General features: G+C 39.0%; 1 protein-coding gene across 1 annotated transcript; it reads left to right on the top strand.

Moving 5' to 3' along the window:
- The first annotated feature begins 13,857 nt into the window (after positions 1–13,857).
- On the top strand, positions 13,858–17,342 carry LOC141609250 (protein NUCLEAR FUSION DEFECTIVE 2). The gene is made up of 3 exons (XM_074428383.1): positions 13,858–14,077; positions 14,169–14,266; positions 16,711–17,342. Exons 1-3 carry the CDS (start codon positions 14,000–14,002, stop codon positions 17,114–17,116), a joined length of 582 nt encoding a protein of 193 aa, XP_074284484.1. The 5' UTR covers positions 13,858–13,999; the 3' UTR covers positions 17,117–17,342.
- Positions 17,343–25,571: the final 8,229 nt, after the last annotated feature.

Below are 25,571 nucleotides of genomic sequence, written 5' to 3'. Positions count from 1 at the left end.
TTCAAGCTGGCACGGACCGAATCAACCTCCCCTTGGAGGCCAGCCTTCTCCTTTCTCTCCTCGTGCAGCTGGTCCAGAAGCTTCCTCTTCTCCGTCTGAAGGAGGCACACATCATCTTCCAATTTAGCGAGCTTCTCCCGGATAAGGAGAGATATCTGCAGTGACTGGTGGAAAAAAGAAAAAAAACCCCCAAAAAAAAAAAAAAAAAAAAAAAAAAAAAAAAAAAAAAAAAACCGCTCTACCTCAAAGGCATGCTCAGCTTCCAGATCCGCCATTTCTTTCAGAGGCCTCTTCTCTAATGATGAACGAGGACTAGGAAGCATCAACCGCTCTAGATAAGGCCAGTGTCCAAGAGCCCTAGACCGACCAAACCCCTCTGGAAGCTTCAGAATCATCTCAGCAAGTGGAGCACTGGGAGCCACGGGGGTAAGATGCTCCCTACCTTCAGGAGGCAGGAACGCCAGAGGTGTGACTTCAGCAGCGGCAGAGTCAGAGGAAACGACGGGCCTCTTCGAGCAAACCGCCTCATCATCCAGAGAGGAGTCATTCTTCTTCTTGGAAGCAGGCTTGGGGACAACACCAGCGGCCCTCTTCCCCCGTTGGGCCAATATCATTTGTAAAGTAACCTTGGGCCTAGCAGATTCTGGAACCAGAAGAGTCAGGAACCAGAAGGGTCAGGAACCAGAAGGGTCAGGAACCAGAAGGGCCAGGAACCAGGAAGTTCAAGGGACAGGAATGCAAAGATCGGAAGAGAGGCATACCTGACATCACGACTTCTTCCTCCTCCTCTCCGTCGACAGAAGGTGTTCCACCAGAAGAGAAGCCAAGCAAGCGATTGAACGATCTTTGATCAGGAGCCAGGCCAAATAACTTGGTCAAAGAAACAGTCTCGTCGGGAGAAGGAACAAGACGGTTCAGGCCTGCACAGAGAAGCAAGTAAGGAAAGTAAGCAAACAAAAGAAAAACCGTAAAAAAGGAAGCAACAGATACCTGCAGTAGATCGCCACTCAGAGAACACATAGTCAACTGGAGGAGGGAGAGAACTAATCTCCACGAAAATAAAACGACGAAACCAATCGGAGTCATTGGGCTTAGGAGGAAAGATTATGCAATGCTCTTCGTTTTCCCGGACCCGCAAGGTGACCTGGCCGTGCCCCCAAAGACCTCACTGTAAAAAGGTGACCCAAATCCCCAAGGTCGATCCCGGAACCATATAAATCATTCATGATACACAGAGGAATTAGAGTACGCCAGGCGTACGGGGCAACTTGACACACAGCTAAGTTATTTAGACGAAGAAAATCCTGGATTAACTTAGGAAAAGGAAACCTCAAACCCAAGAAGAAGGGATAATAGCACAAGCAAGTCCACCCCGGCTTTCGAAAGTCGGCCCTCTGACCCGGAAGTGGGATATGCACCACCGCGTCATCGGGAAGCCCAAACCACTCCTTGATTAAAGCAAGGTCAGCCGCTTCGAAATCAGAGTCACAAGAATGCGTTGGGGTAAGAATGGAGGCCGAGGGAAACGGGTTATGCGAACCGGGATTAGAGTCCGGAACAAGGTAAGTAGAAGACCGAGTACTTTTGCGAGCCATTTGAAAAAATAATAACAAAGAAGGCGGGGATCTTGAAGATGAAAGAAAGAGAAAGGTTTTGGAAAATGGGGAGTTAGAAAGTGAAAAGAAACAAGAATCAGAGAAGTTATAAGGGAATGGGAAGCGTGACGGTTGGACAAGTAGTCAAGAAAAAGTAAAGAGGGGAAGTGAGGGGTCATGTCACATTAAAACAGGCGGCTACCAAGAAAGAAATTCCCGCCCAAGTTCACTTACACGGGAATTTGGGGACAATTGTTGGGACTAAAAATTGCATTTTTATCAGGGACACGTGTCAAGCAGCGAATGGAGGAAATAATTGGGCTGGGATTGATTACATGGCAAATAGAAGTCCGTTGGGCCATAACAAAGAAACACACTATTAATGATATAGTGGTTGGCAGTCAAAGGGGGAGAAGAGGTCAAACCATTGACTCCTAAAAAAATGATAACAACTCCTAGATGCCAGGAGGCTGTTTCTAAAAACCCGGCAGAAGCTAACCCTAGAGGAGGTGACTATAAAAAGGAAGGAAGCTCAATCAGAAAGGAAGAACGCACGAGAGCACAAGTAACAGCTAAAAAACCTTACCGTCTATCACTCGAAAATTCTCTGTGGTTATTATTCGTTGGAGCGTCTCCCATTGTATTCCCTTACTTGCAAATTTATTCCGATCATAGTGCAAATCTTGGTGGGACTCAGATTCCCCCCGCGGTTGTTCCCACAACGGGTTTTCCGCGTCACCAAAATTCCCTCGTGTTGATTTTTCTTTACAGTCTTCCATTTTGCTTTTTTGCACCATAACTCGTTATTTCGTTCGCAACCACAGACGATCACTTTGACCCGCTTAACATAAAACGACTAACCGGTAAAATTTTACCAAAACAACAATCACGGGTTTAGTTTTAGATTCATCAAGGTAAGTATATTTCAAATTTGGGGGAAGAGGTTTTAGAGTTGAAGTTGGTACCTCACTTTCCTCCATTGAAGTTTCATTAAGGATTTGCTCAATTTCCATTATACACTCCATCCTCATAGCATATTCGACTTGTTCTTCAAGCTCATCAACCTCATCATACTCAAATTCCATGACAAATTCATCTACCTCTTCGGCTTGTGTGGTATGATCTTCGATTGCTTGTTCTTCTTCAATGGATTGGGATGCTTATATGAGAATGTCATGTATCAACGTGGATTGCTCATAAGTAAGTTCTTTGTTAGCTAGAGCGGCCTCAAGGAGATCTACTTCCAATTCCCAATGCTTATTTTTGGCCTCACTTACTTCTAAGGCTTCCAATGCTTGCAAAGGGTCTTTGATGAAAGGGATACTCATATGGTCCTCAACAAAACAATCTATAATATCCATCTTGCAAAATATACTAAGAGAAAAAGGTGAGAAGTACGTTGAGGAGTTTTACTTCCCCAAGGTAAAGAAAGACACAACTAAAAACAATTAAAGAAAATCAAATCAAGTTAACACCATCCCCAGCAACGGCGCCATTTTTTGTTCGAAGGTTTAAAACTCGTCGTAAAAAGTTACCCAACCAAAACAATATTTATAACTTCACCAACTACTCTTAGTAAAGAGGCAAGTAAAGGCCGGATCCCAAGGGACGGGTATTGCTGTAGGATTTTCAATTGTAAATGGTCCTGTCTTAGGGTGTCACAATTTAGGGTTGAAATAGGAGATCAATTAAAACTAATCAACAATAAAAACAAAGCAAGGTAAATAAATAAAGGTGTAAACAACTGATTAAAAGCACTAGGGTATCATGGGTTCGTAGGGGAATACATGGGAATTGATCATACAAACATGTTCTCAAATTATAAGCAAGCAATTATTGTTGTGATGGGATCGAGTTAGTGTATATCTAACAATATCTAAGAAGGTTTGGGTCCCGGAGCCGAATCGATTAGATTGTACAACACCTACAAGTCGACTTAATCCTTCCTATTCAACATTATGCATGGTCTAATGAGGCTCGAGTTGGTTTATGTCTTACAAGCCTCATTGAAAAGATAAATGATGGGTAAAAAATGTAAGGATTCATAGGCTCGCATTTCATCAAACATAACATGTGCATAAGTTGAAATCACAACAAGCAAGCAAATAAATTATGTGAACATATTAGATTAAGCATGAATCATTCCCCATGTTGGTTTCCCCTAATTACCCATTAACCCTAGATAAGGAAACTACTCACTCATGATCAAGTTTAACATGCTAACAAGGTTGTCAATCATATTAACAAGGCAAAACATGATGAATGAATGAAAATGATTAACAATAATTAAAGCAAGGATGAAGAGAATTATACCTATGGAGATTCCAAAATAATAATGCTAAGAATAATAGAAGTACTTGATGATTGATTGAAGGTTGTCAATCTCCCAATAAACCCAAATGATCTTCTAATTACCCAAAATAAATGATGAACAATAGAGAAATTAAGGAAAGATTAAGTATTGAGATTTGTATTAAGACTAGATTAAGAGTTGATTACAAGATTAGGGAATGATTACTAATTGATTACAACTTGATTAAAGAAGTATTAAGAGAGCATGCTAATTTAAGTAGTACAATGGGGTATTTATACTAAAGATTAGGTACATAAATTAGGGTTACTAAGGGCTTAAATGACTATTAAGTCCTTAAGAAAAGTTAAGGAAATGCTCCTCTCCAAGGAGATGAGCATCTCCGTTTTGCTAGTCTTGGCACGGGACGAGCGTCTTCAGCATAGGCACGGGTTCCCTGTAGTAAGATCCGAGCGGATTGTCAGGGGAGACGCTCGGATCATCTTGTTTCAGGACGAGCGTCTTCAGCACGGGACGCTCGGATTGTGGTGAAGGGAGATGCTCGGTTCGTCTGTGATCCGCTCGAATCCCATGGCAGGCAGCTTTTCTTCTTTTCTTCCTTCATAATCCGCGAGGATCAATCTGGGGATGCAAGGATCCTTTCGTCATTGCCCAATCTACTTCATTATCTACATATGCCATCTAGTATTGTCTTCCCCTTGATGCTTGGTCATTAGATGCGATCAATTTAGCTTCATTTCGCCGTGTAAATGCAAGGTTTGCACTCCTCTCCTACCAATGAAACAAAACCACAAAGAATATGCAAAATGGGAAACTAAAGATAGTAAATGACCCAATTATGTACTAAAAAGCATAGGAACGAGGCTAATTCGGGGACTAAATATGCTCAAATATGAGTCACATCACTTACTCCAACAACTAATACGTCAATTCAAGTCGAAAGACAATGAATGTCTAAGTATTCAATCCCTCCTTACCCATGATATTCTCTTTAGCTTTTCTTGCCATTAATGGGGGATTGTTGGTTGTGATGCATAGCAAAAGTTAGACAAACTCACGTTTGGTTTACTGTCTCCCACATCGGTGGGGAGAGTTGTTTTTCATGTGTTTATATTACTCCTTGTTCCTTTAGTGTTCACTAGTGTTGCCCGAGGGGCTTTTGTTGTGAGACTTGGGCCTGTGGGTTTGGGTCCAAACACACATGCGCGCGCGCCGGCCCGGCCCGGCTCCAGCTCGAGCTCAAGTTTGGGTTTGGGTAGAGCACCTGTAGTGCGGGCCTTGGCCCACTTTTACCTTTTGATATTTTGGGCCTTGTGTGTAATTAGGTGCCCAGATTCAGAATGTGTAACAATCAATCAACATAACTGTTAGTGGGAGAGAGTATTACTCACACATTTACGTTTTGACTGCTACAATTAAGGAGCGGTTTTTGGCTCCATAACAGCTCTAATTTTGTGTATAAATAGAGCTCCTTACACCTCCAAAATTCACAATAATAATAACACATTCTCTTCTCCCTTTTAAAAGTGTTGTCCTTTTCTCTGCTTCTAATAAACTCATGGGTATAGTTTCTGTTAGATTCAAAGTTTTATTACTTGAGAGGTCGGGTACGATAGCTGCAATGTTAACCTTGAGGAACTAACGGCGTGTAGATGATATCCACCGTGGTCGTGCCGATATAGTTTTCAAGTCAGTGGCATCCACACCACGACACTACTTTTGTCCTCCTATTTGATAAGTCTTCTTTTCTGTCCATTGTTGCGTCCTAATTTTACCAACATAAGTACCATTTTTGAAACATTAGTAAGTCTTGCTTAAGACGGGTACTATCTGTCTTAAACTTAAGACGGGTCAAATACTACCACATGGGGGTAATAAAGACAAAACTTTTGGCATTTTTTAGGCAACAAGTGAGGTGATTTGTTATGTATTTGACCTGTGTTAATCTTAAGACGGATAATGCCCGTCTTAAATCAGTTTGCGTTGAAACATTTGATGAAATATGGATTGAATATAGACGCTTTTGGGATTTTGAGACGGGTCTTAACAGTTTCAGGCCTCAGTCGGATTTGAACTGGATTTTTCACCTGATTATGATTTCGACTTTAATAGACTTTTTTAAATGTAAATGACATGCTGAGGAATGGTGGCAGTAGTGTTTGTGGTGGCAAAGGTGGTAATTTTTTAGCATAGAGTAGGATTGGTGTCTTAGGTGCATGATAAATATCGATTTAGTCTTAATTTTTGCCAAATATTGAAAATTCTCAAATATGTGGAACAAAAAGATGTGGACTAAAAAGGGATATAGGAGAAACATTAAAATGGGGAGGACATAATATTTTGTCATTCTAGAACTGTTATGGGCAAAATTCACATTTTCATATCGGTACACGTGGCAAGCAGCGAGTGGGCAATCAAGACTTGGGAGGATCAATACCATAGACGAATCTGAGTCATATGATGGTTTAAGGGAAGATGCAAGTGGGATATTAAAACAAGCGCAGTCAAAAAGGTTAAGGGTCAACTCACCTACTTCCTATTTTTGGGCGACTGGACCTAGAAGTTGGGAAACAAATTCTAGAGGAGCCTGATTCTGGAAGAGCGAGCTTGATTATGGAATAGCATCATTCCGGAGGATCCTGATTCTAGAGGAGCCTAATTCTAGAATGACTCGAGTCTAGAGGAGCCTGATTCCAGAGGAGCCTGATTCTAGAGTGACTCGACTCTAAAGGAGCCTGATTCCGGAGGAGCCTGATTCTAGAGAGACTCGACTCTAGAGGAGCTCGACTCTAGATGAGCCTGATTCCGGAGGAGCCTGACTATGGAGGAGCCTGACCATGGAGGAGCCTGAGGAAACGACATTCTAGAGGAAGCAGCAATATTAGAGGAATAAAAATTAGCATTAAAAGGAGGAGAAAGTTGAGGAATTAGTCAATAACGGCTAGCATAAAAATAGGGATATATTGGAGAGAATAATATGGGTTAATAAAGGATTTGGTCAAATAAAGGCTAGCATTGAAGAGGGCATTTAGTTGAGCATTTAGTGCATTAAGTGGAGGAATTAAATGAGTAATAAAAGGAGTCAACCAACAAACCCCTATTTGAGTGTAACAACTGCTGAAAAATAGGGGAGGTTGGAGTAAATTAGGGGGAGTTACAAGAGCAATAATGGGCTGCAAGATAAGAGGGCATCTAGGGTTTATACACTATAAAAAGAGCAATAACCGCAAGGAAAAGGGGGGCATGACAACGTACAACAAAACACATATCCACACCTCACACCTTGACATCGTCATCTCACACATTATAATCTCTGTCATCCTCATTGATCAATATCTACGCAACAACGACATTCTTGTATCCAGAAAATACACTCAGGCTCCAGCAGCAGTTCCAGCAGAAACTCCGACAGAGGCTCCAGCTTAAACTCCGACAGAGGATCCAGCAGGAAGCATTCCTAAAGAGCCTCATTTCCTAGCCTTTATCTTGTACTTCCATTAAAATATCTTCTAAAGAATTATAGTGCATACTTGGTGGGATTCCGACTCCCCCCGCGGTTGTTCCCACACCGGGTTTTCCGCGTCACCAAAAACTCTTTGCGTCGATATTTCTTTCATTGTCTTTTACTTTGTTTTGCGCCGTGATTCCTTGATTCGCTCATAGTTATAGACGATCACTTTGACTCACCAATCTAAACAACTAACCGGTAAATTTTTACCAAAACAATTTGGCGCCCACCGTGGGGCATAGTGATCATTCTCTATAACCTAATTTCGCAAGCGCAATTTTATTTATCGCCATGTCTGGAGCCAGTTCGAATCCGTCCAGCACCCAGGGAGCACCCCCTCAACCTTCTGGTGGAAGGCCTCTTTCAGAATCCACGGGACCAGTCACTGCGTCACCATCAGGCAGCGAGATGGTCTCCGTCAGCGTGTCTCCCAAAGCCACGCCACCACCTTTCAAGCCGTCGCAGGTGCCTAAAGCATCATCAACACCCAGTGTGACGAAATCTAGCAGGGAAAACAGTCCCAGCAGAAGCGAAGTCCTTGCTAGGGCCCAGATACAGGAGGCAGAATCAGGAGGAATTCCCAAGAAATCGGGAGCCTCGCCACCAGATCCAGTGCGAGTGGTGCTAGAAGGAATGGATACCCTGCACCGGGCCATTGAAAGCTTGAGGAAGGATAATCAGGATCTCAGGAACCAGATCGCAATGGTGGCACAGGCTAGGCCAGCATCTGCTCCACTACCTCCACCTTCGAGGCCCCGGTTTGACCACCAGTGGAGGATTTTTCCGGCAGATTTCGTCAGAACTGGTCACCAGATTGGATCTCGAAGGAGTACCACCCAGAGGAGCCATCGAGCCCAGCGGATTAGGGTTCTTGTATTTTGATCGGCCACCCAGCCTGCAGCAGACTCCAGGTAGTACTTTATCTAATAGCTTGTCAGGGACTAACTTGCAATCTCTTGCAGGAACACCCGTCCAGCAGGCGACAAGTTGGAATCCAGGATCCAGCACTAACGTGATGAATCCAGCAAGCTGTCATTTCTCTAAAGGAACCTGGCTTGGAGGAACCTCCTCTCAGCAGGCACCAGAATGCCAACCAGGAACCATTATTCACACCACACCTTTGGCGAGTCAAACAGGCAATCAGTTCCCAGGAGGAACCTTGTTCGGAGGTACAGCCGTTGGCTCTTTTCCGCCTCCCTCTAACCCTCTTGTAGGAACATGTAGCTTACTGGAGCAGCAGTACCAGGAGTTAAGGGACCTGATGTACAGGATTCCAGGCGTAGCACGACTCCTAGAGAAGGCAGCACGCAATAGCTACGCAGACTCCCCTTTTGTGGATGACATAGCTCTCGTTGGTGTCCCCAAAGGATGCGTACCACCAACCATGACACTCTACGACGGGACCACGGATCCTCTCGATCACATCAACCATTACAAGCAGACGATGATGGTGATAAACGTAACAGGGTCCCTGAAGGAAGCTTGTATGTGCAAAGGGTTCGGGTCCACGTTGTCTGGAGCAGCCTTGCAGTGGTTCGTCAGCCTGCCCAACAAGAGCATAGCCTGCTTCGCCGACTTAGTCAACACCTTCCACCAGCAGTTCGCTAGTAGCCGGAAACCGAGAAAAACAAACCAGCGACCTGTATCAGATATTACAAGGATCCAAGGAGTCTACCCGAGATTTTTTGAACAGGTTCAACAGGGAGAAGGTGGCAATTCCCCGGTGCGACATAGCCACAACTATAGAAGCCTTCCGCCAAGGGCTCCACCAGGACTCAGACTTATATAAAGACTTAACCAAGTATCAATGCACTACCTTCGAGGAAGCACAAATGAAGGCAATCGCTGTTATGCGGCTGGAGGAAGACTCAGGGCCCAGGAAGGGCTACCTATGGTGCTGACCATACATCTAGAAAGGCTCTTGTGGCAAACCAGACTCGGGAGAACCACTGTTCCTATATCTACCAGTAACTGAGGTGGAAGCCAGTGCAGTAGTGGTACGACAGCAGGAAGAAGCTCAACATGCATTATACTATGTTAGTAAGTCTCTGCTACCTGCAGAGACCAGGGTACCAGGAGGGGACCTAATTGTCCAAGCTTGAAGAGTCCCTGAAAGTCAAGCACCTGAAACCAGACAGATCCCCGGTTGCGGACCAGAATCTGGGGCCAGACACTCTCATTACCCTAGGGGCAACATCCAAGCCAGGACCAGTATTTCTGCAGATCCAATAGATAATCATGCTAGCTGGCAGATCCATCAGACGACTCTGCTTCCAGAATAACATTCAGATAGAACAATTTCTGGAGGATCAACAAGGAGGTGAGGTATTCAGTGGTTGGTTGTTTGTTATCTTGCATTGTGATCCTTGGCAGGGTAGAGATCCATGGTCTGGGGGCAGTGCATGTCGTTGAACCATCAATGAGTCCGAACAGCCTGAGGATCTAGGAGATATGCAGCAACCAGAATACTGAAACAACAAATTCTCACAGGTGCTTCCTCAAATAAATAAAAAATGATATACTTGCAATTAGTCACGGTCCTAAAGCTGCCACAACAAAGAGTATTCAATGATGAGTAGTCCTACAACAAGCAGATAAAATGAAATAACTGGAAGAAAAAACTTGCAAACAGTAGCTACAAGAATAGGGGCATTCTGCAACCTGCTTGGAACATAACTAGTTATTGCTCAACAAGAGAAAGGTGATCAGGAGCCAGGCTGTTTTGCATGCCCTCCACAAAAAGCCGAGCAAGACATGCAGGGGCAAGAGCCTCCCAACAATTCGCCAACAGACTGCATATTTTGGTACATAGTCTACCAGATGGAACTCCGCCAGATTCCAGGTTTCAGGCTTTATCGCCAGCACCTCTCAACTTTTAAGACGACATATGTTGGTACACAGTCTACCAGATACAACTCTGCCAGGTCTCAATAAAGCGTGGGCCTATGGCTGAGTACCCATAGATCGGACGAACGAGGCTCTTGTAGTACTCAGCACCCACGCAAGCGGGGCCCCTTTGAACAGAGTAGGCAATTGAATCCTAGAGCCTCCAATCAACGAAGGCCGGCAACAAAACAACGAAAAAAGGTGCACGCACGATAAAACAAAAGTACGTCAGAAAACGGTAGAATACAAAACAAAAGTACGCCAGAAACGGCAGAATACAAAACAAACGATAGAAAACTCGCGACATTATAACACACGCTCAAACGTGATCATTCTCACGACACATTGATAGACATTGCATTCAAAGCATATAAAGGTCACAACGTGTCTAGCCACCATATAGAGTGGATCATGCATTAGTATATCGTCGCATACACCTATGTTGCATCACTGACATTTTTCAGGTACCAACTGCATACTAACTGCAGGAGCAAGTTCTGCTCGAGGTTCTCACTGCCAGAATCACCCTTGACATTCAGAGGCAGAATGGTAAAGTCAGGAGGAGGCTGGTCCCAACGGGACCCTGCATCCACCAGTTCCATCCGCTGGACCCAACGTCCATCAGCATCCTTCAGCATCTACTGGCTCGGCCAACATCCATAGGCTTTCATGAGCAGGACTTAGCGTCCATCAGCGTCTACCGGCTGGAATCCATAGGTCGATATCTATAAAGCATCTACTTGCTGCTACTTTCGGAGTAGGAGAATCGTAGAGAGCCTGGAAGAAGATCCTGTAGGAGGCAGCTTTGCCTACCTGTCAACCTCACTCCACTGAGAATCTACCAGCAGCACTCCGCCTAGGCACTTACATAGCCTTACTTCCAAACCAACACAAACAAAGAGACCTAGAAATCAGTCTGCCAGAGCAATATACTATGGTCCAGCAAGAGCGAGCAGATTAGACTACCTGGGGCCTGGAGTAAAAATCTCGAGAACAAGTCTGGGTACGGAGAGAGGGTTCAGAACTAATCGCGGTGTATCCAGTAGGCAGCTATTTGTTCTAAGAAAATGACGACCACATCCAGAACCTGAAAGACTAATTTCCCTCCTCATCTTGAGGCTGAGGAGGAAAATTAGGGACAATTGTTATGGGCAAAATTCACATTTTCATATCGGTACACGTGGCAAGCAGTGAGTGGGCAATCAAGGCTTGGGAGGATCAATACCGTGGACGAATCTGAGTCATATGATGGTTTAAGGGAAGATGCAAGTGGGATATTAAAACAAGCGCAATCAAAGAGGTTAAGGGTCAACTCACCTACTTCCTATTTTTGGGCGACTGGACCTAAAAGTCGGGAAACAAATTCTAGAGGAGCCTGATTCTGGAAGAGCGAGCTTGATTATGGAATAGCCTCATTCCGGAGGATCCTGATTCTAGAGGAGCCTAATTCTAGAATGACTCGAGTCTAGAGGAGCCTGATTCCAGAGGAGCCTGATTCTAGAGTGACTCGACTCTAAAGGAGCCTGATTCCGGAGGAGCCTGATTCTAGACAGACTCGACTCTAGAGGAGCTCGACTCTAGAGGAGCCTGATTCCGGAGGAGCCTGACTATGGAGGAGCCTGACCATGGAGGAGCCTGAGGAAACGACACTCTAGAGGAAGCAGCAATATTAGAGGAATAAAGATTAGCATTAAAAGGAGGAGAAAGTTGGGGAATTAGTCAATAACGGCTAGCATAAAAATAGGGATATATTGGAGAGAATAATATGGGTTAATAAAGGATTTGGTCAAATAAAGGCTAGCATTGAAGAGGGCATTTAGTTGAGCATTTAGTGCATTAAGTGGAGGAATTAAATGAGTAATAAAAGGAGTCAACCAACAAACCCCTATTTGAGTGTAACAACTGCTGAAAAATAGGGGAGGTTGGAGTAAATTAGGGGGAGTTACAAGAGCAATAATGGGCTGCAAGATAAGAGGACATCTAGGGTTTATACACTATAAAAAGAGCAATAACCGCAAGGAAAAGGGGGGCATGACAACGTACAACAAAACACATATCCACACCTCACACCTTGACATCGTCATCTCACACTTGATAATCTCTCTCATCCTCATTGATCAATATCTACGCAACAACGACATTCTTGTATCCATAAAATACACTCAGGTTCCAGCAGCAGTTCCAGCAGAAACTCCGACAGAGGCTCCAGCTTAAACTCCGACAGAGGCTCCAGCTTAAACTCCGACAGAGGATCCAGCAGGAAGCATTCCTAAAGAACCTTATTTCCTAGCCTTTATCTTGTACTTCCATTAAAATAACTCCTAAAGAATTATAGTGCATACTTGGTGGGATTCCGACTCCCCCTACGGTTGTTCCCACACCGGGTTTTCCGCGTCACCAAAAACTCTTTGCGTCGATCTTTCTTTCATTGTCTTTTACTTTGTTTTGCGCCGTGATTCCTTGATTCGCTCATAGTTATAGACGATCACTTTGACTCACCAATCTAAACAACTAACCGGTAAATTTTTACCAAAACAATTTGGCGCCCACCGTGGGGCATAGTGATCATTCTCTATAACCTAATTTCGCAAGCGCAATTTTATTTATCGCCATGTCTGGAGCCAGTTCGAATCCGTCCAGCACCCAGGGAGCACCCCTTCAACCTTCTAGTGGAAGGCCTCTTTCAGAATCCACGGGACCAGTCACCATCAGGCAGCCAGATGGTCTCCTTCAGCGTGTCTCCCAAAGCCACGCCAGCACCTTTCAAGCCGCCGCAGGTGCCTAAAGCATCAACAACACCCAGTGTGACGAAATCTAGCAGGGAAAACAGTCCCAGCAGAAGCGAAGTCCTTGCTAGGGCCCAGATACAGGAGGCAGCATCAGGAGGAATTCCCAAGAAATCAGGAGCCTCGCCACCAGATCCAATGCGAGTGGTGCTAGAAGGAATGAATACCCTTCACCGGGCCATTGAAAGCTTAAGGAAGGACAATCAGGATCTCAGGAACCAGATCGCAATGGTGGCACAGGCTAGGCCAGCATCTGATGGTTTGCAGTATCTAAATTCGCACCCGAACAGAGGACTCGCAATTGACCCACAATCATAATTGACTGGCATGATTGTTTATTTGTCGCATACTGATCATTATTCATAGATAACTTGATAATAACACACCTTAACATGTTCCTGAACTCGAAACCTCAATTCGACCCATCCCATTGTACACAAATTCTTTGAATAACACGACCCATAATAATTGACCTGCACCCCACCTAATTGACTCCTTTGCTGAGTCTAGGTGTAAAACGTTAAACCCTAATTAAAAATGGACCTGATAAAATTTATTTGGCTTGAATAACCCGACTCGTGCCAGACCCTCACATGAAATGAGATCTAAGGTTGACCCGTAACCAAAAATGACCCGACGCGAGTGCTTATTGTTACACACAAAGCATTATCCTTGAAATTAATAAATCCAAAAATAACCCGAACCCAAAATAACACGACCCGACCCAATCTAACCCCAATTCTTAGATAGCCCAAATCGACCACCCAATTTGATCCGACCCAATTGCCTATTTGCCGGTTTGTGCTAATTAAAGTATCTCTCATCAACCCGCACAAAAAAAAAAAGAGTAAAACTCCCTAGGTTTTGATCGCAGAGAGTTTGTGAAGTCTGTGGTAGTGAGCACTCAACTGTGATGATGAAAATGGAGTGTCGCAGTACAGTTTGGTTGTCCATATTCCTGTTAACTATCGCCATATTTGCACCATTACAGGTATATTTTCTTCAATTTTGTCATCTTTATTTGTCAAGTATTCTGCTTAAAAGCCCTTTAATTCAATTGTTTACTATGATCTTGTTTGAAGATTAAAGCGGGTGATGATGAAGATGAAGCCATGAAGCAGATGATCACAAGTTATTCACCCTTTCCTACTGCACTCGAAACGCTTCAGAAGCAGATTAAGTACTTTATATCTCTCTCTCTCTCTCTCTACACCTATTTAGTTTCTTGATTACATGTTCTTGTTTCTTCTTCGCATTACGGTTACTGGACTCCTACAAATATTACAGTTAATATGGTGTGGCTTCCAACCTAGTTAGCTGTTTTGTACATCACAAAATGAGGCTATTTTGGGTTTGCTTTGATCGGGTCATTCAATCGTTTTGCTTTAATGGTTGTGTGTAGGGTCGTTTGCCTGATTTCGTGTCATTATGAAGCACTCACATTTTTGCTTCACATCAGTGATTTTGGGGTGGTTTTGGGTTTAGTTGTCTTGGATGGGATGATTTTGCCCTTGCTTCTACTTTTTGAGTTGGGTCAATTTCGGTCATGCCGTGTTGGACCAGTACTAGTACTGACTAGACCAATTCTTCATTAGATGTGGTGTCGAGTATTGTCTTAGGTGTTACAGAATACAGAATAATTTTCAATGCAAGTTTTTGTTTTTATTTTATTTTTTAATAACCCGATTCTGAAATATGGCAAATGGAGAATGTGCTTAGCTGCAATGTTGTTTAGAAAGGATGTACTCTCTTCTATTCACTCATTTCTTCCCTCTTTCCTTTTTGGGTAAGTCAGATTTTCTTCCCTCTTTCCTTTTTTGCATGTGGGGTTGTGTGTTTAGTGTGGTCCAAATTCAATTACATGTGTGGTTGCGTGTTTTTTATGGTCCTAATTCATTTCCTTATTTCTTGTACAAAATAAAAGAGGGAAGAAATGAGTGAATAGGAAGGAGTATGAGGCAATGTTTTCAAAGCCACTGCTGGATTGTGTGGCTCTCCTAAAGTGGTATTGTGACATCTTAAGATGTACTCCGTAGTTAAAAGGATCATTTGTCATGGCAGGAGATGTGGTGGTAGGATCGGATGATTGAGTGTTGTCTCACTTGAGTTCCAGGTAACCGTAGCCAAGTTGCTTAGGTTGCTCCATTAGAACGGATTTGATCCATTTCAATGTTTGGTTGGAGGATTTTGGAATGAAGTTAGAGTAGGCAAGGCTCTAGCGTTGACTTCTCTGTCTCAATTATTGCCGGACTTGTATGGTTGTAGAAGTGCTCACAACAAGCTAAAACAACAAACCAAATATTAGCACTTCCTAGGTTTCCTTATTTGTGGACTGAACTTCATGTGCGTAAATCTTTCGAGGGGAAGATCAAACTTAGATTGATGCCATAAGGTTTTGTAGTTTACCTTTTTACTATAATCTTATTGTATGTTACTCCTATTTTTCAATCTTTCGCATACTCATGTGCGACACAGCCGCCACTCCACACTTAGGCATGGTTATGATACCTGGACACTCCATTTTGAGACAAAAACATGACAATTTCTCATAATATAGCCCTGTACGACACTTGAACATGCACCTGTGTCGTATACTAATAAAGGCGGTTTGAGTAACATAGGGCTCATTTTTTAAGTCTATACACAAGTCTTCGGGAGAGTTTTCTTTGTAATTCTTCTTGATGGTATCGAAGAAAAAAATAGTTCTACATTGAAGTTAAAACTGTTGTTACCTTAAACCAGAACACAAACTGTCAGAAGTATGAACTTCTCACCACACTGTTCTCTTCTACAATGTGATTGAGACGTACGCTGTAGTGGCTAACCTGTTGGCCTCTATACAACTCTTGGTAACAGCTCACCTTCACCATTTGAATGTGTTCTGCCTATACAAAAGAGGAAATGAGATGGACTTACAGATAGTAGGCTTATCTTGTTCCTCTAATACTAGTCACCCACTCAGTAAGTATAATTCATTTCTGGCAACAATTGATCAGTCAAACATTTTTTGTCTGGAAGTTTTTTACTGACATCTTCATGTTATATTCACATCTTCATGTTATGTTTTATCCCAATGCTGTCATAAAAGTTGCTCCCAGAAGTAGTACTCCGTGGTTTCCATATTTCTGGACTGAACTTCATGTGTGTGGATATTTTGAGGAGAAGATCAACCTTTGCGTTCCTTAAAATTAAAACATAGACTCGTGGTGTTGTGCCATGAAAGTTTGTATTTTGAGAAGATCAATTTCAGAGCTAGGTAGGAGCTCACCTTCACCATTTGAAAGCGTTGATATCTCTATAATAAAGAAATTGGTTTCACTTATTATTACTAGGCCTTGTATCTTGTAGCTCTTAATTTAATCACCCCCTCTGTGAGTAATTTGTAATTCTCTTCTAGCAACAATCAAACAATTTTTTTGGTGGTATTTCATTGATATTTCATGTTACTTTTTTTACCTCGTATTGGTGGCAAGTCTAAATGATGAACAACTCTCTCAATTCTGCAAAGGAGTATATGCTATTGTTTAATCTGAAGTTCAATGTCTTCTTAAAATTTGCTTCAAAAAGTAGCGGTTCCAAGATAGTTAATAAGTATTTTTATTTTGCTTTTCGTCTCAAATTCAGGTATAGTTTCCAACACATTGACCTCCTCCGACGTGCCATGACCCACGCTTCATTTTCGGAAGAGAACAACCGTGCATTGAGCATTTTGGGTACAAGCATTATTGAAACATCTATATCTCTCAAATATATTGAAAGCAATATTGATATATCTTCAAAAGTTCTCAACCGTAAAATAGCAGAGATATCGAACGTGGAGTCTTCTTGCAGTGTAGATGGAATGAGTTTGGGGTTGCACAAAGTGGTCAGAGTCTCTCATAAAACTAATGTTACCTCCCCTGCCATACTTTGTGGTGCTTTCCGCGCAATTTTTGGTGCTATCGCCCTTGATACTGGTAAATCGGATGATGCTAGGGTTGTGTTCTGGAATGTCCATACTGGTACTGGCGGAGTATCTGCCGAACTGTAGGTATTCTCTTGAATTCACGTTGGTCTTTGTAATTATACCTAGTTATTGTGTTTATGCATTAGGCTAGTCAAGTTTAAGTGTGGTAATCAGTATTGAAGTAAAGATTGTTTCTATGTGGTTTGAATCCCCCGTCTCTTGTGATTTGTACTGCTGATTAAATGTCTATGGTGACTTATGGTGTTAACAATGGCCAGTTTCTGGGAAATGGTTGACTTGTTACATTTCAGGGTGTGCTATTTTCAGTATATTTTTTTAGCCTAACCACAAATTATTATTTTTCTATTGAATATCCAAAAGAATATTTAGGTATGGCTGATTGCTCACCTTGGATTACCGAATTCTATATAGTAGTATTGACGTGAAATGTAAAATGTAAAATGTGGTCATTCTAAGAGTGAATCATGAGTCGGATTTTACGTATTTGTATCAAATTAGACACCCAGCTCTAAGCTGACATCTAAAGGGAGTGAGGAAGATATTTAGACGATTTTTTAGTGGCCACCTCATGAAGTTATCTCAAAAATGAAAATGGTAGGCCTCATTGGTTAGGTAGCCGACGAACTGCACCTTAAATGTGTGTAGGCTTGCAAATTGGCTTAATCCAAATCTAGTAATTTCCAATGGTATTCCTTAATTTTGTCAGATTTCTTATCCCTGCTTTTAAGAATCCACCCATGGTACTCTTAAGGCTCTATTTTTATGCCCGTGGTACCCCTTAATGTAAAGGGCGTTAATGGAACGTTAACTTTTGATGACGTGACAATAATTATTAAATTAAAAATTAATAAAAAATATGAAACAAAAATAAAAGTTTGAGCATTTCTCATGGTACCCCTGTACTTTATACATTTTCCCCCAGATATCCCTAAGTTATAACAAAAGAAGCATCATATTATGTCATTACAACTCACCACTCAAAAGTTAACAAGCTTATGAATTTAAGAAGAGATTATATATATAGAAAATGAATCCTAACTTGGCTATGTTAACTTAGTGTAAGAAGCTAAACAATTGTCCAACATAGCTGTAGGAATTAAGTTAATGATGACATGAAGGCAAAGACGAAGATCTTGTTCAAGCTCTTATATTTTAATATAAAAAGTAGCATTAATTATGTACATGTTGATGTTGAGTGAGAGTAAATCGAGATGACACATAGAATGATAGCAAATGGCTTCCTTATCAAGCTATTACATTGCTTAAATAAGGAACCTAGAAGGGTATCATGGAAAAGTTTTTACATCTCACCTGGGGAAGAATGTATAAAGTACAGGGTATCATGGAAAATGCCAAACTTTTATTTTTATTTCATATATTTTTTATTAATTTTTAATTTAATAATTATTGTCACGTCATTAAAAGTTAACGTTTCATTAATGGCCGTTACATTAAGGGGTATCACCGGCACAAAAATGAAACCTCAAGGATATCATGGGCGGATTCTTAAAACTAGGGGTATCATGAGAAATCTGACAAAATTAAGGGTACCATGGAAATTTCCGTTTATTTTTATTTTGTAATTCTTCTTTTGTGCTTCTTGTCACGATTCCAAGGACCCAGCAATTATGCTTCACTAATGGTGTAGGCCTACGGGAGCTGGCCATCAGCACGGACTGACCCGGCCTGCCTTGATCCGTTATTTTATGCAACTTGGCCTGACCCGGCACGGCCCGGCCTTAGCCCGTCGTTAACCCTGGCGTGGCCCGGGTCCTGAAATTCCAGCTCGGCCCGGGCTTCGCCTACCATTTTAGCAAAAATAAAAAATAAAAAAATAAAATGGTAAGGCCCGCCATTGGCCTGCCTCGGGTCCTGGCCCGGGTCAAGCATATCCCAGCCCGGTCAAACCCGCCCCTTCCCCCTGGCCTGGCCCGGGTCTGACTTGGAGAGCCCGGCCCGAGTACATGTTACTCTAGGGCCGCCTACCAGGACGACTACTCTTGGGTTGCCAATTTTTTTTTGAGATATTAGCTTCTTTTTCAATAGAAGAAGATTGTTCTTCTTCTTCTTTGAGTATATATAAAGGGTCGTGCTTTTTCACATACTTCACATACGCCTTTTACAATTATACCCTTATCATTTTTTTTATCTCCCACTCAATTGATTTTCTCTACTCTCTTTTCTTCACCTCTTCCCTTCATCACAACCCCTCCGTCCAACCTTACTCTGACGACCCGTGCTCCGGCCGACCTCGGCGTCTCCTTTCTGTGACTACCTTGTCAGGCCACCCTAACCACCGATCACTTTCGATGACCATTATTACACATAGGCCATAGCCGATGTATGACCATTCTATACCTGTGTTCTTGAATCCACTAGTTTTCCAGTTATAATTTTGTCACTTTGTTGGGTACTATTCCCAAATTTCTATAGTCTGACCGAATGTGCAGCAAAGGTGTTTGATTATTTAACTAGGTGTGTAACCCGTGAAATTCACGGGTTTATCTATTTTAGTTTTGATATTTTTATCGTATTGTTAATATTTGTTCGAGCAATTAGTTATTGATCCATTTAAAAATATATAGTCTTAAAATACATAGAAATTAGTTAGTTAATACCTTATTTCTTTGACAACTTTGGTTTATTTTTTTAAATCGAATCCTGCAAGTGACAATTTGGTAGCTACTCCGTACTAATTTTGAGAAACTTGACAACGGAGTAATGACAAAGACGACTCATTATATATACATGTGTTTTACTCCGCAATATAATAAAGTGAGTTTTTAAAATATTAAAAGTTGAAACCATCCGTATATAATAAATTCCGTATGGAAAAATCTTCAATGACGCCTTATAAGGTTGTAAACTCAATACCTCAGTATAGCATCTCCAAATTATTTCCAGACCTCTCCATCAACCCTCCCATAGAAATATCTTTGAAGTTTTATCACCATGTGCATGCTTCAAATATTATTTACAACCGAAAAACATTTATTATATCGATAGAAAAATATTAGATACGATTCACCGGTATGGTCGCTATCTACTCCATGTATTACGAATTAAATTTTCATTTCAATTTCTCGATAATCTAAAAAACTATATTCCCTAAATTCGAATTCCAAAAGGTTCATAAAATTTTTTAAGTTCCTTATTACTATTTCAAGAATTTGATATCTCTTGTTATACTTATGTCCATGATCCTATATAAAAATAAAAATAGGATTAAAGACTATAAAATAATCTATTCCGGTTTTGAAAAAAAAAACACATAAACTTAAAAATATACGGATTAGAATTTAGAAACCATACTATTTAATATTTATCTAAAGGTTCACTTTCCCTTCCTTTTAGTACGCTTCCTTTTAGTACATGCCTTGATAATAGTTCATATGAAATGAAAAAAGAAAAATATATGTTAGAGATGATTATACCATGAATACAAAAGTACAAATTCAAATAGGTTGATCGGGAAAGCATAATAGTAAAATTACACAACAATATACGCTTAACAATAAAGAAATATTATAAGATCTCCATTTTGAGATGAACGATCATCTTATAATGGTTAAAAAAGCATAAACCACTAAAAAATAAAGTAAATTTTATAGAAAAACAATCAAAAGGTGGGAGTTGGAGAAAACTTAAATTGGAAGAGGAAATGACATAATTAAAATGATTAATTATTGTCATTATGATTCAAAAAGTAAATTGTGAAATTTTAAACATTTTTCATTCAATTATTTGTACTTATTTATTTACCATTAATTATGAGAGTAGAGTAGGTCTTTTTGTTTTTTGTTTTTTTTTTTAAGAAATTATGAGAGTAAGTTTTATGTATTATTCCTGTTTTGACAAAAAAAAACACATAAACTTAAAAACATACGAAGTAGAATTTAGAAATCATACTATTTAATATTTACCCGAAGGTTCACTTTCGCTTCCTTTTATTACATGCCTTGATAATAGTTCATATAAAATGAAAAAGAAAAACATATGTTAGAGATGATTATACTCATGAATACAAAAATACAAATTCAAATAGGTTGATCAGGAAAGTATAATAGTAAAATTACACCACAATATACGTTTAATAACAAACTAAAAGAAATATTATAAGACTTCTATTTTGAGATCAACAATCATCCATTACTTATCAATTTCTACCTTACGTTTTTTTACCTTTAATTTTACCTCAGTTTCATGCTTTTTGTATTTCTTCCCTCTTCAGATTACTCACGTGATGGTTTGCCTTATCTGCATTCACATACATTTCATGGTGCTTTAAAGTTATATAAAAAATACGTTGACCAAAAGATAAAACATCAACCTGGCAAAAACTTGACAAACGAATCAAAACATTGTCACATGTAAGTCACTTAAATTAAACCAACTGGAAAACATAATTCAAATATAAAGCAAACGATTCATAAAACCAACAACATAACAAATTAAAATATACTTTATTGGACACAACAACAACAACAACAACAACAACAACAACAACAACAACAACAACAACAACAACAACAACAACAACAACAACAACAATACTCAACAATAATACTCGACAATAATACTCAATATACTCAATATAATCAATATAATCAAATATATAAATTAAACCATAAAATACAATCCACAACTTAGAAACTCATGACAAATGGGCATATTTTAAATAAATAAAGTGAATAGAAACTATTATAGGTATTGTAGGTTTTATAGTCATTACACAACCATAAATTCCCATATTTTAATTTAATTTTTAATTTATTTTGTGGCATTATTAAATTAGATAATTGATTGCCGAGAACCTCAAGAGATGAATTAAATAGGACAAAATTTTAATGAAAATTATGGGTGTTGAGTAATATAAGGAGTTTTAATAAAATTATTAACATATTATATTACAAAAATTAGTTAAATAGGAAAAACTTTTAATTAATTTGGTGTGTGTTAAGTATTATGAAGAGTTTTAATCAATTTATTACCATGTTTAATTAAAAAAAATTAAATAGGAAAATATTAATAATGGTGGGTGTTCATTAATATGAAGAGGTTTAATTAATTTATTAACAGGTTTTATTACAAAATTTTTAAAAACAATGAATTAAATAGGAAAATGTTAATAATGGTGAGCGTTTAGTAATATGAAGAGATTTAATTAATTCCTTAACATGTTTTATTAAAAAAATTTCAATTAAAATTTCAATTTTAATTATAAATTATGAAATTTATTAACATGTTTTATTACAAAAATTTCAATTAAAATGTCAATATTAATTATAAATTATGAAATTTGATGTAAATTTGTAAGGGTTATATAAATTTTGGAAGACAATATATTTAATATAAAAAATTAATTTAAGAATAATGATAATATCCTTTCATATTATAGATATAAGTGAATTAAATTAATTTATAAATAAATGATTTAAATTAATGTCATGTAATAATAAATTGATAATTCATGTCACATTAATTCGCCATGTCATATTAAAAATATGCAACATCACATTTAAATATGTCACGTCACATTAAATTTTAATCTAGGTGGCTTTTTGGATCCTACGTGGCTTTGTCTAGGTGGCGTTTATTTGTCATTTTAGGGTAGCCTTTTAATTATATTTATATATGTGAGAATGCACTTTACTGTGTGTGTTGATTCCACTTTGTTATGTACTAGTACTTTATTTAATTATCTAATACGCAGGATAATTGTCGATAAAATGAAAACGAACCACCCTCACACACCACCCCTAAGTCCTAACCATTGCGCGCCCACTACCTAGAACCACCGTCCTTCACCCTCACCACCGCACCTTCCACCAACAATAAACCCTAATTTATAATAATTGATAAACAAGTAAACATATTAATTTCACTAATTGATAAACCCTAATAATTTCAACAAAACAAATTAATAATTGCTAAATAACAAAATTACTTCACTAATTGGAGAATTATAATCCATTATAACAAAATTACTTCACTAATTGGAGAATTATAATCCATTATTCAAGTTTTTAGAACAATTATATTCGATTTTAAGGGAAAAGGTAGAACTTTCTTTTTCTAGGTTTAGAAAAAAGGGTATGATATAGAAAATGAAAAAATGTATGTGAAAGAATAAAATCCGTATGTGAAAAAGTAATTCCGTATAAATTAACTACACTCTGGCTCGACTCGAGTCAAATGCCCAGCAGAGCATTGCAAAGGGTTTCTTAATTTAATGGCACGTGTAAATGCTCTTCCGGATGCATCGATTTTTTCGGCTGAATTGGACAATTACCGTTTTCTTTAGGGTGTGTCTGGATAGGAAAATTGAAGGGAAAGGGAGGGGAGGGGGAATGAGGGGAGAGAAAGGGAGGCAAGGGGAGGGCAAATGGGATGTGGGGGTTCGAATACAATTTCCTTCTAAATCTTGAATCTTGTGAAGAGATTTTAATTTGTTTTTAAGGAGGGAAAATAGATCCCTCCAAATCTCTCTCTCTCTCTCTCAATTTCCTTCCATCCTTATTTTCTATCCCTCCTAGTCTCCCTCCCTTTCGTTTCCCTCCAAATTCCTCAATCCAAACATATCCTTAGGGTGTGTTTCGATAGCAAAAGTGGAGGGAAAGAGAAGGGAGGGGGAAGGAAGGAAGGGAAAGGGAGATAAGAGAAGGGGAGGGGGAATTGGGTGCAGGTGTTTGGATACAGTTTCTCTCCAAATATTGCATATTGTGGAGAGATTTTAATTTGTCTTGGAGGAGGGAAATTGGATCCCTCCAAATCTCTCTCCCTCCGTTTCCGTCCACTCTCATTTGTTATCCAAACAAAGGATTTTAAATCTCCTACTCTCTCTCCCTTTCTTTCTCCTCCAAATCCTTCAATTCAAACACTCCCTTATAGTCTTAGAGCAGATCCAAGTAAAGTTGGGTTGAGATCTTGGGGCAATAATAAAAGGTATAAGAGAGTGGTCTCTCAATAACTATAAAGAGATACAAAAGAGTGGTTTCTCAATAACTTAGTGGGTACCGTCTCTCCCAAGTTTTAATGTTAAGTCTTACGTTAATAAGTGGTTACGAAATCACTACAGTATATTGATTTCTTTTTTAGAGCAATAGCAGTAGTAGTTCTTAGCATTGAGGTTGTTACCAAGAATCTCCTATCTACTAAAAGAATAGACGATCTCTATCATTTTCCCGCCAAAATGTATATTCTCAAAAAAGAAAACTAATGATACTAATGTCCATTCACTAAATAAGGAAACTAATAATTAAAAATTAGTTTATCTATCATATTTTCATTAAATTTATTTTTTTCATCAAATTATATTATATTTCACCAAACTCGAAATTATAATATTTAAATTAAAATAAAATAAAATTGATATAAAACTGTAAATTGCTAAATTTTTTATTAATGCTATTATTAGATGATGAGTTGACCAATACTTCGTATAAAAACAACACTCTAAATCGTTGTTATTAGTTTTGTGACAAAAAAAATTGAAAAAAAAATATATAAATTGAAACTCATTAGCTTTCTACTATAAAAAATTTTTCATTAAAATATATTTCAGCTCATTTCTCAATTCTCTTTTAACTAATTTTCAGTTTCACCTTTTATTTATCAAATCAAAATATAATAATGAGAAATGTAAACAATTATAAGCTACTAATATCATATAAGTAATTATATGAAAATATTAAACTTTAAGTACCGTGCATATATTGCACGAGGTCTAAACTAGTTTTATTTTAAAAGTTTTTCTATTGCATTTAAAAGTTTGTTCTTATTTTTAAGAACCAGGTTCTAAAATAAGAAATAAGCTTGTAAATAATAGAAACAGTACGACCAATAAATATAACTTTGTAAAATGTGAGAAATCATTTAACAATTTTCATTTTATAGTTTTTTTTATCTAAGAAGTTTATACTCCCTCATATTCGGAATAACTGTCTCACTTGGACAATGGCACGAAAATTAAGGAATGGAGTTAAAATAATGAAAAGTATTGTATAGGGATAAGAATGTAGGAGTTAAATAATGAAAAGTATTGAATATGATGGTTTATGGGTGGTTGGGGTGGTAAATAAAGAAAAAGGCTAAGGGTAGGAAAGTAAAAAAAACATGTCCAAATATGGCAAATGGGACAATTATTTGAATAGACGAAAATGACAAATGAGACAGTTATTCTGAATAGGAGGGAGTATAATGCTTTTCTATTGTGAATAAAATTCTTAAAAATTGGGATTGGTGAATTATAACATGGCATGTAAAGAATTTTATATAAAGTTTTAACTATTATTATTGCTCTTAATGGCTTATATAAAACAAAAGAAAGAGCCAAACATGTGATTCCTTTTATCTACAGTACCTTTGTTTTAGTTAATTTTATCATTGCTTCTTATACATTCTTAATTTTCAGTTCTTCGTATAGTTAATTAAACGTTCCGTCAATCCTTCACTTCAAGGAAAATCAAAGATGATGGAAACAATGCTTTTGAACTGTTTTGATGAAGTTATTATTTCT

This window comes from Silene latifolia, chromosome 1 (genome assembly GCF_048544455.1).
Source record: "Silene latifolia isolate original U9 population chromosome 1, ASM4854445v1, whole genome shotgun sequence".
NCBI classification, from domain to species: Eukaryota; Viridiplantae; Streptophyta; class Magnoliopsida; order Caryophyllales; family Caryophyllaceae; genus Silene; species Silene latifolia.
The sequence above is the reverse complement of the archived record's forward strand: the minus strand, read 5'-3'. Positions and strand labels throughout refer to the sequence as shown.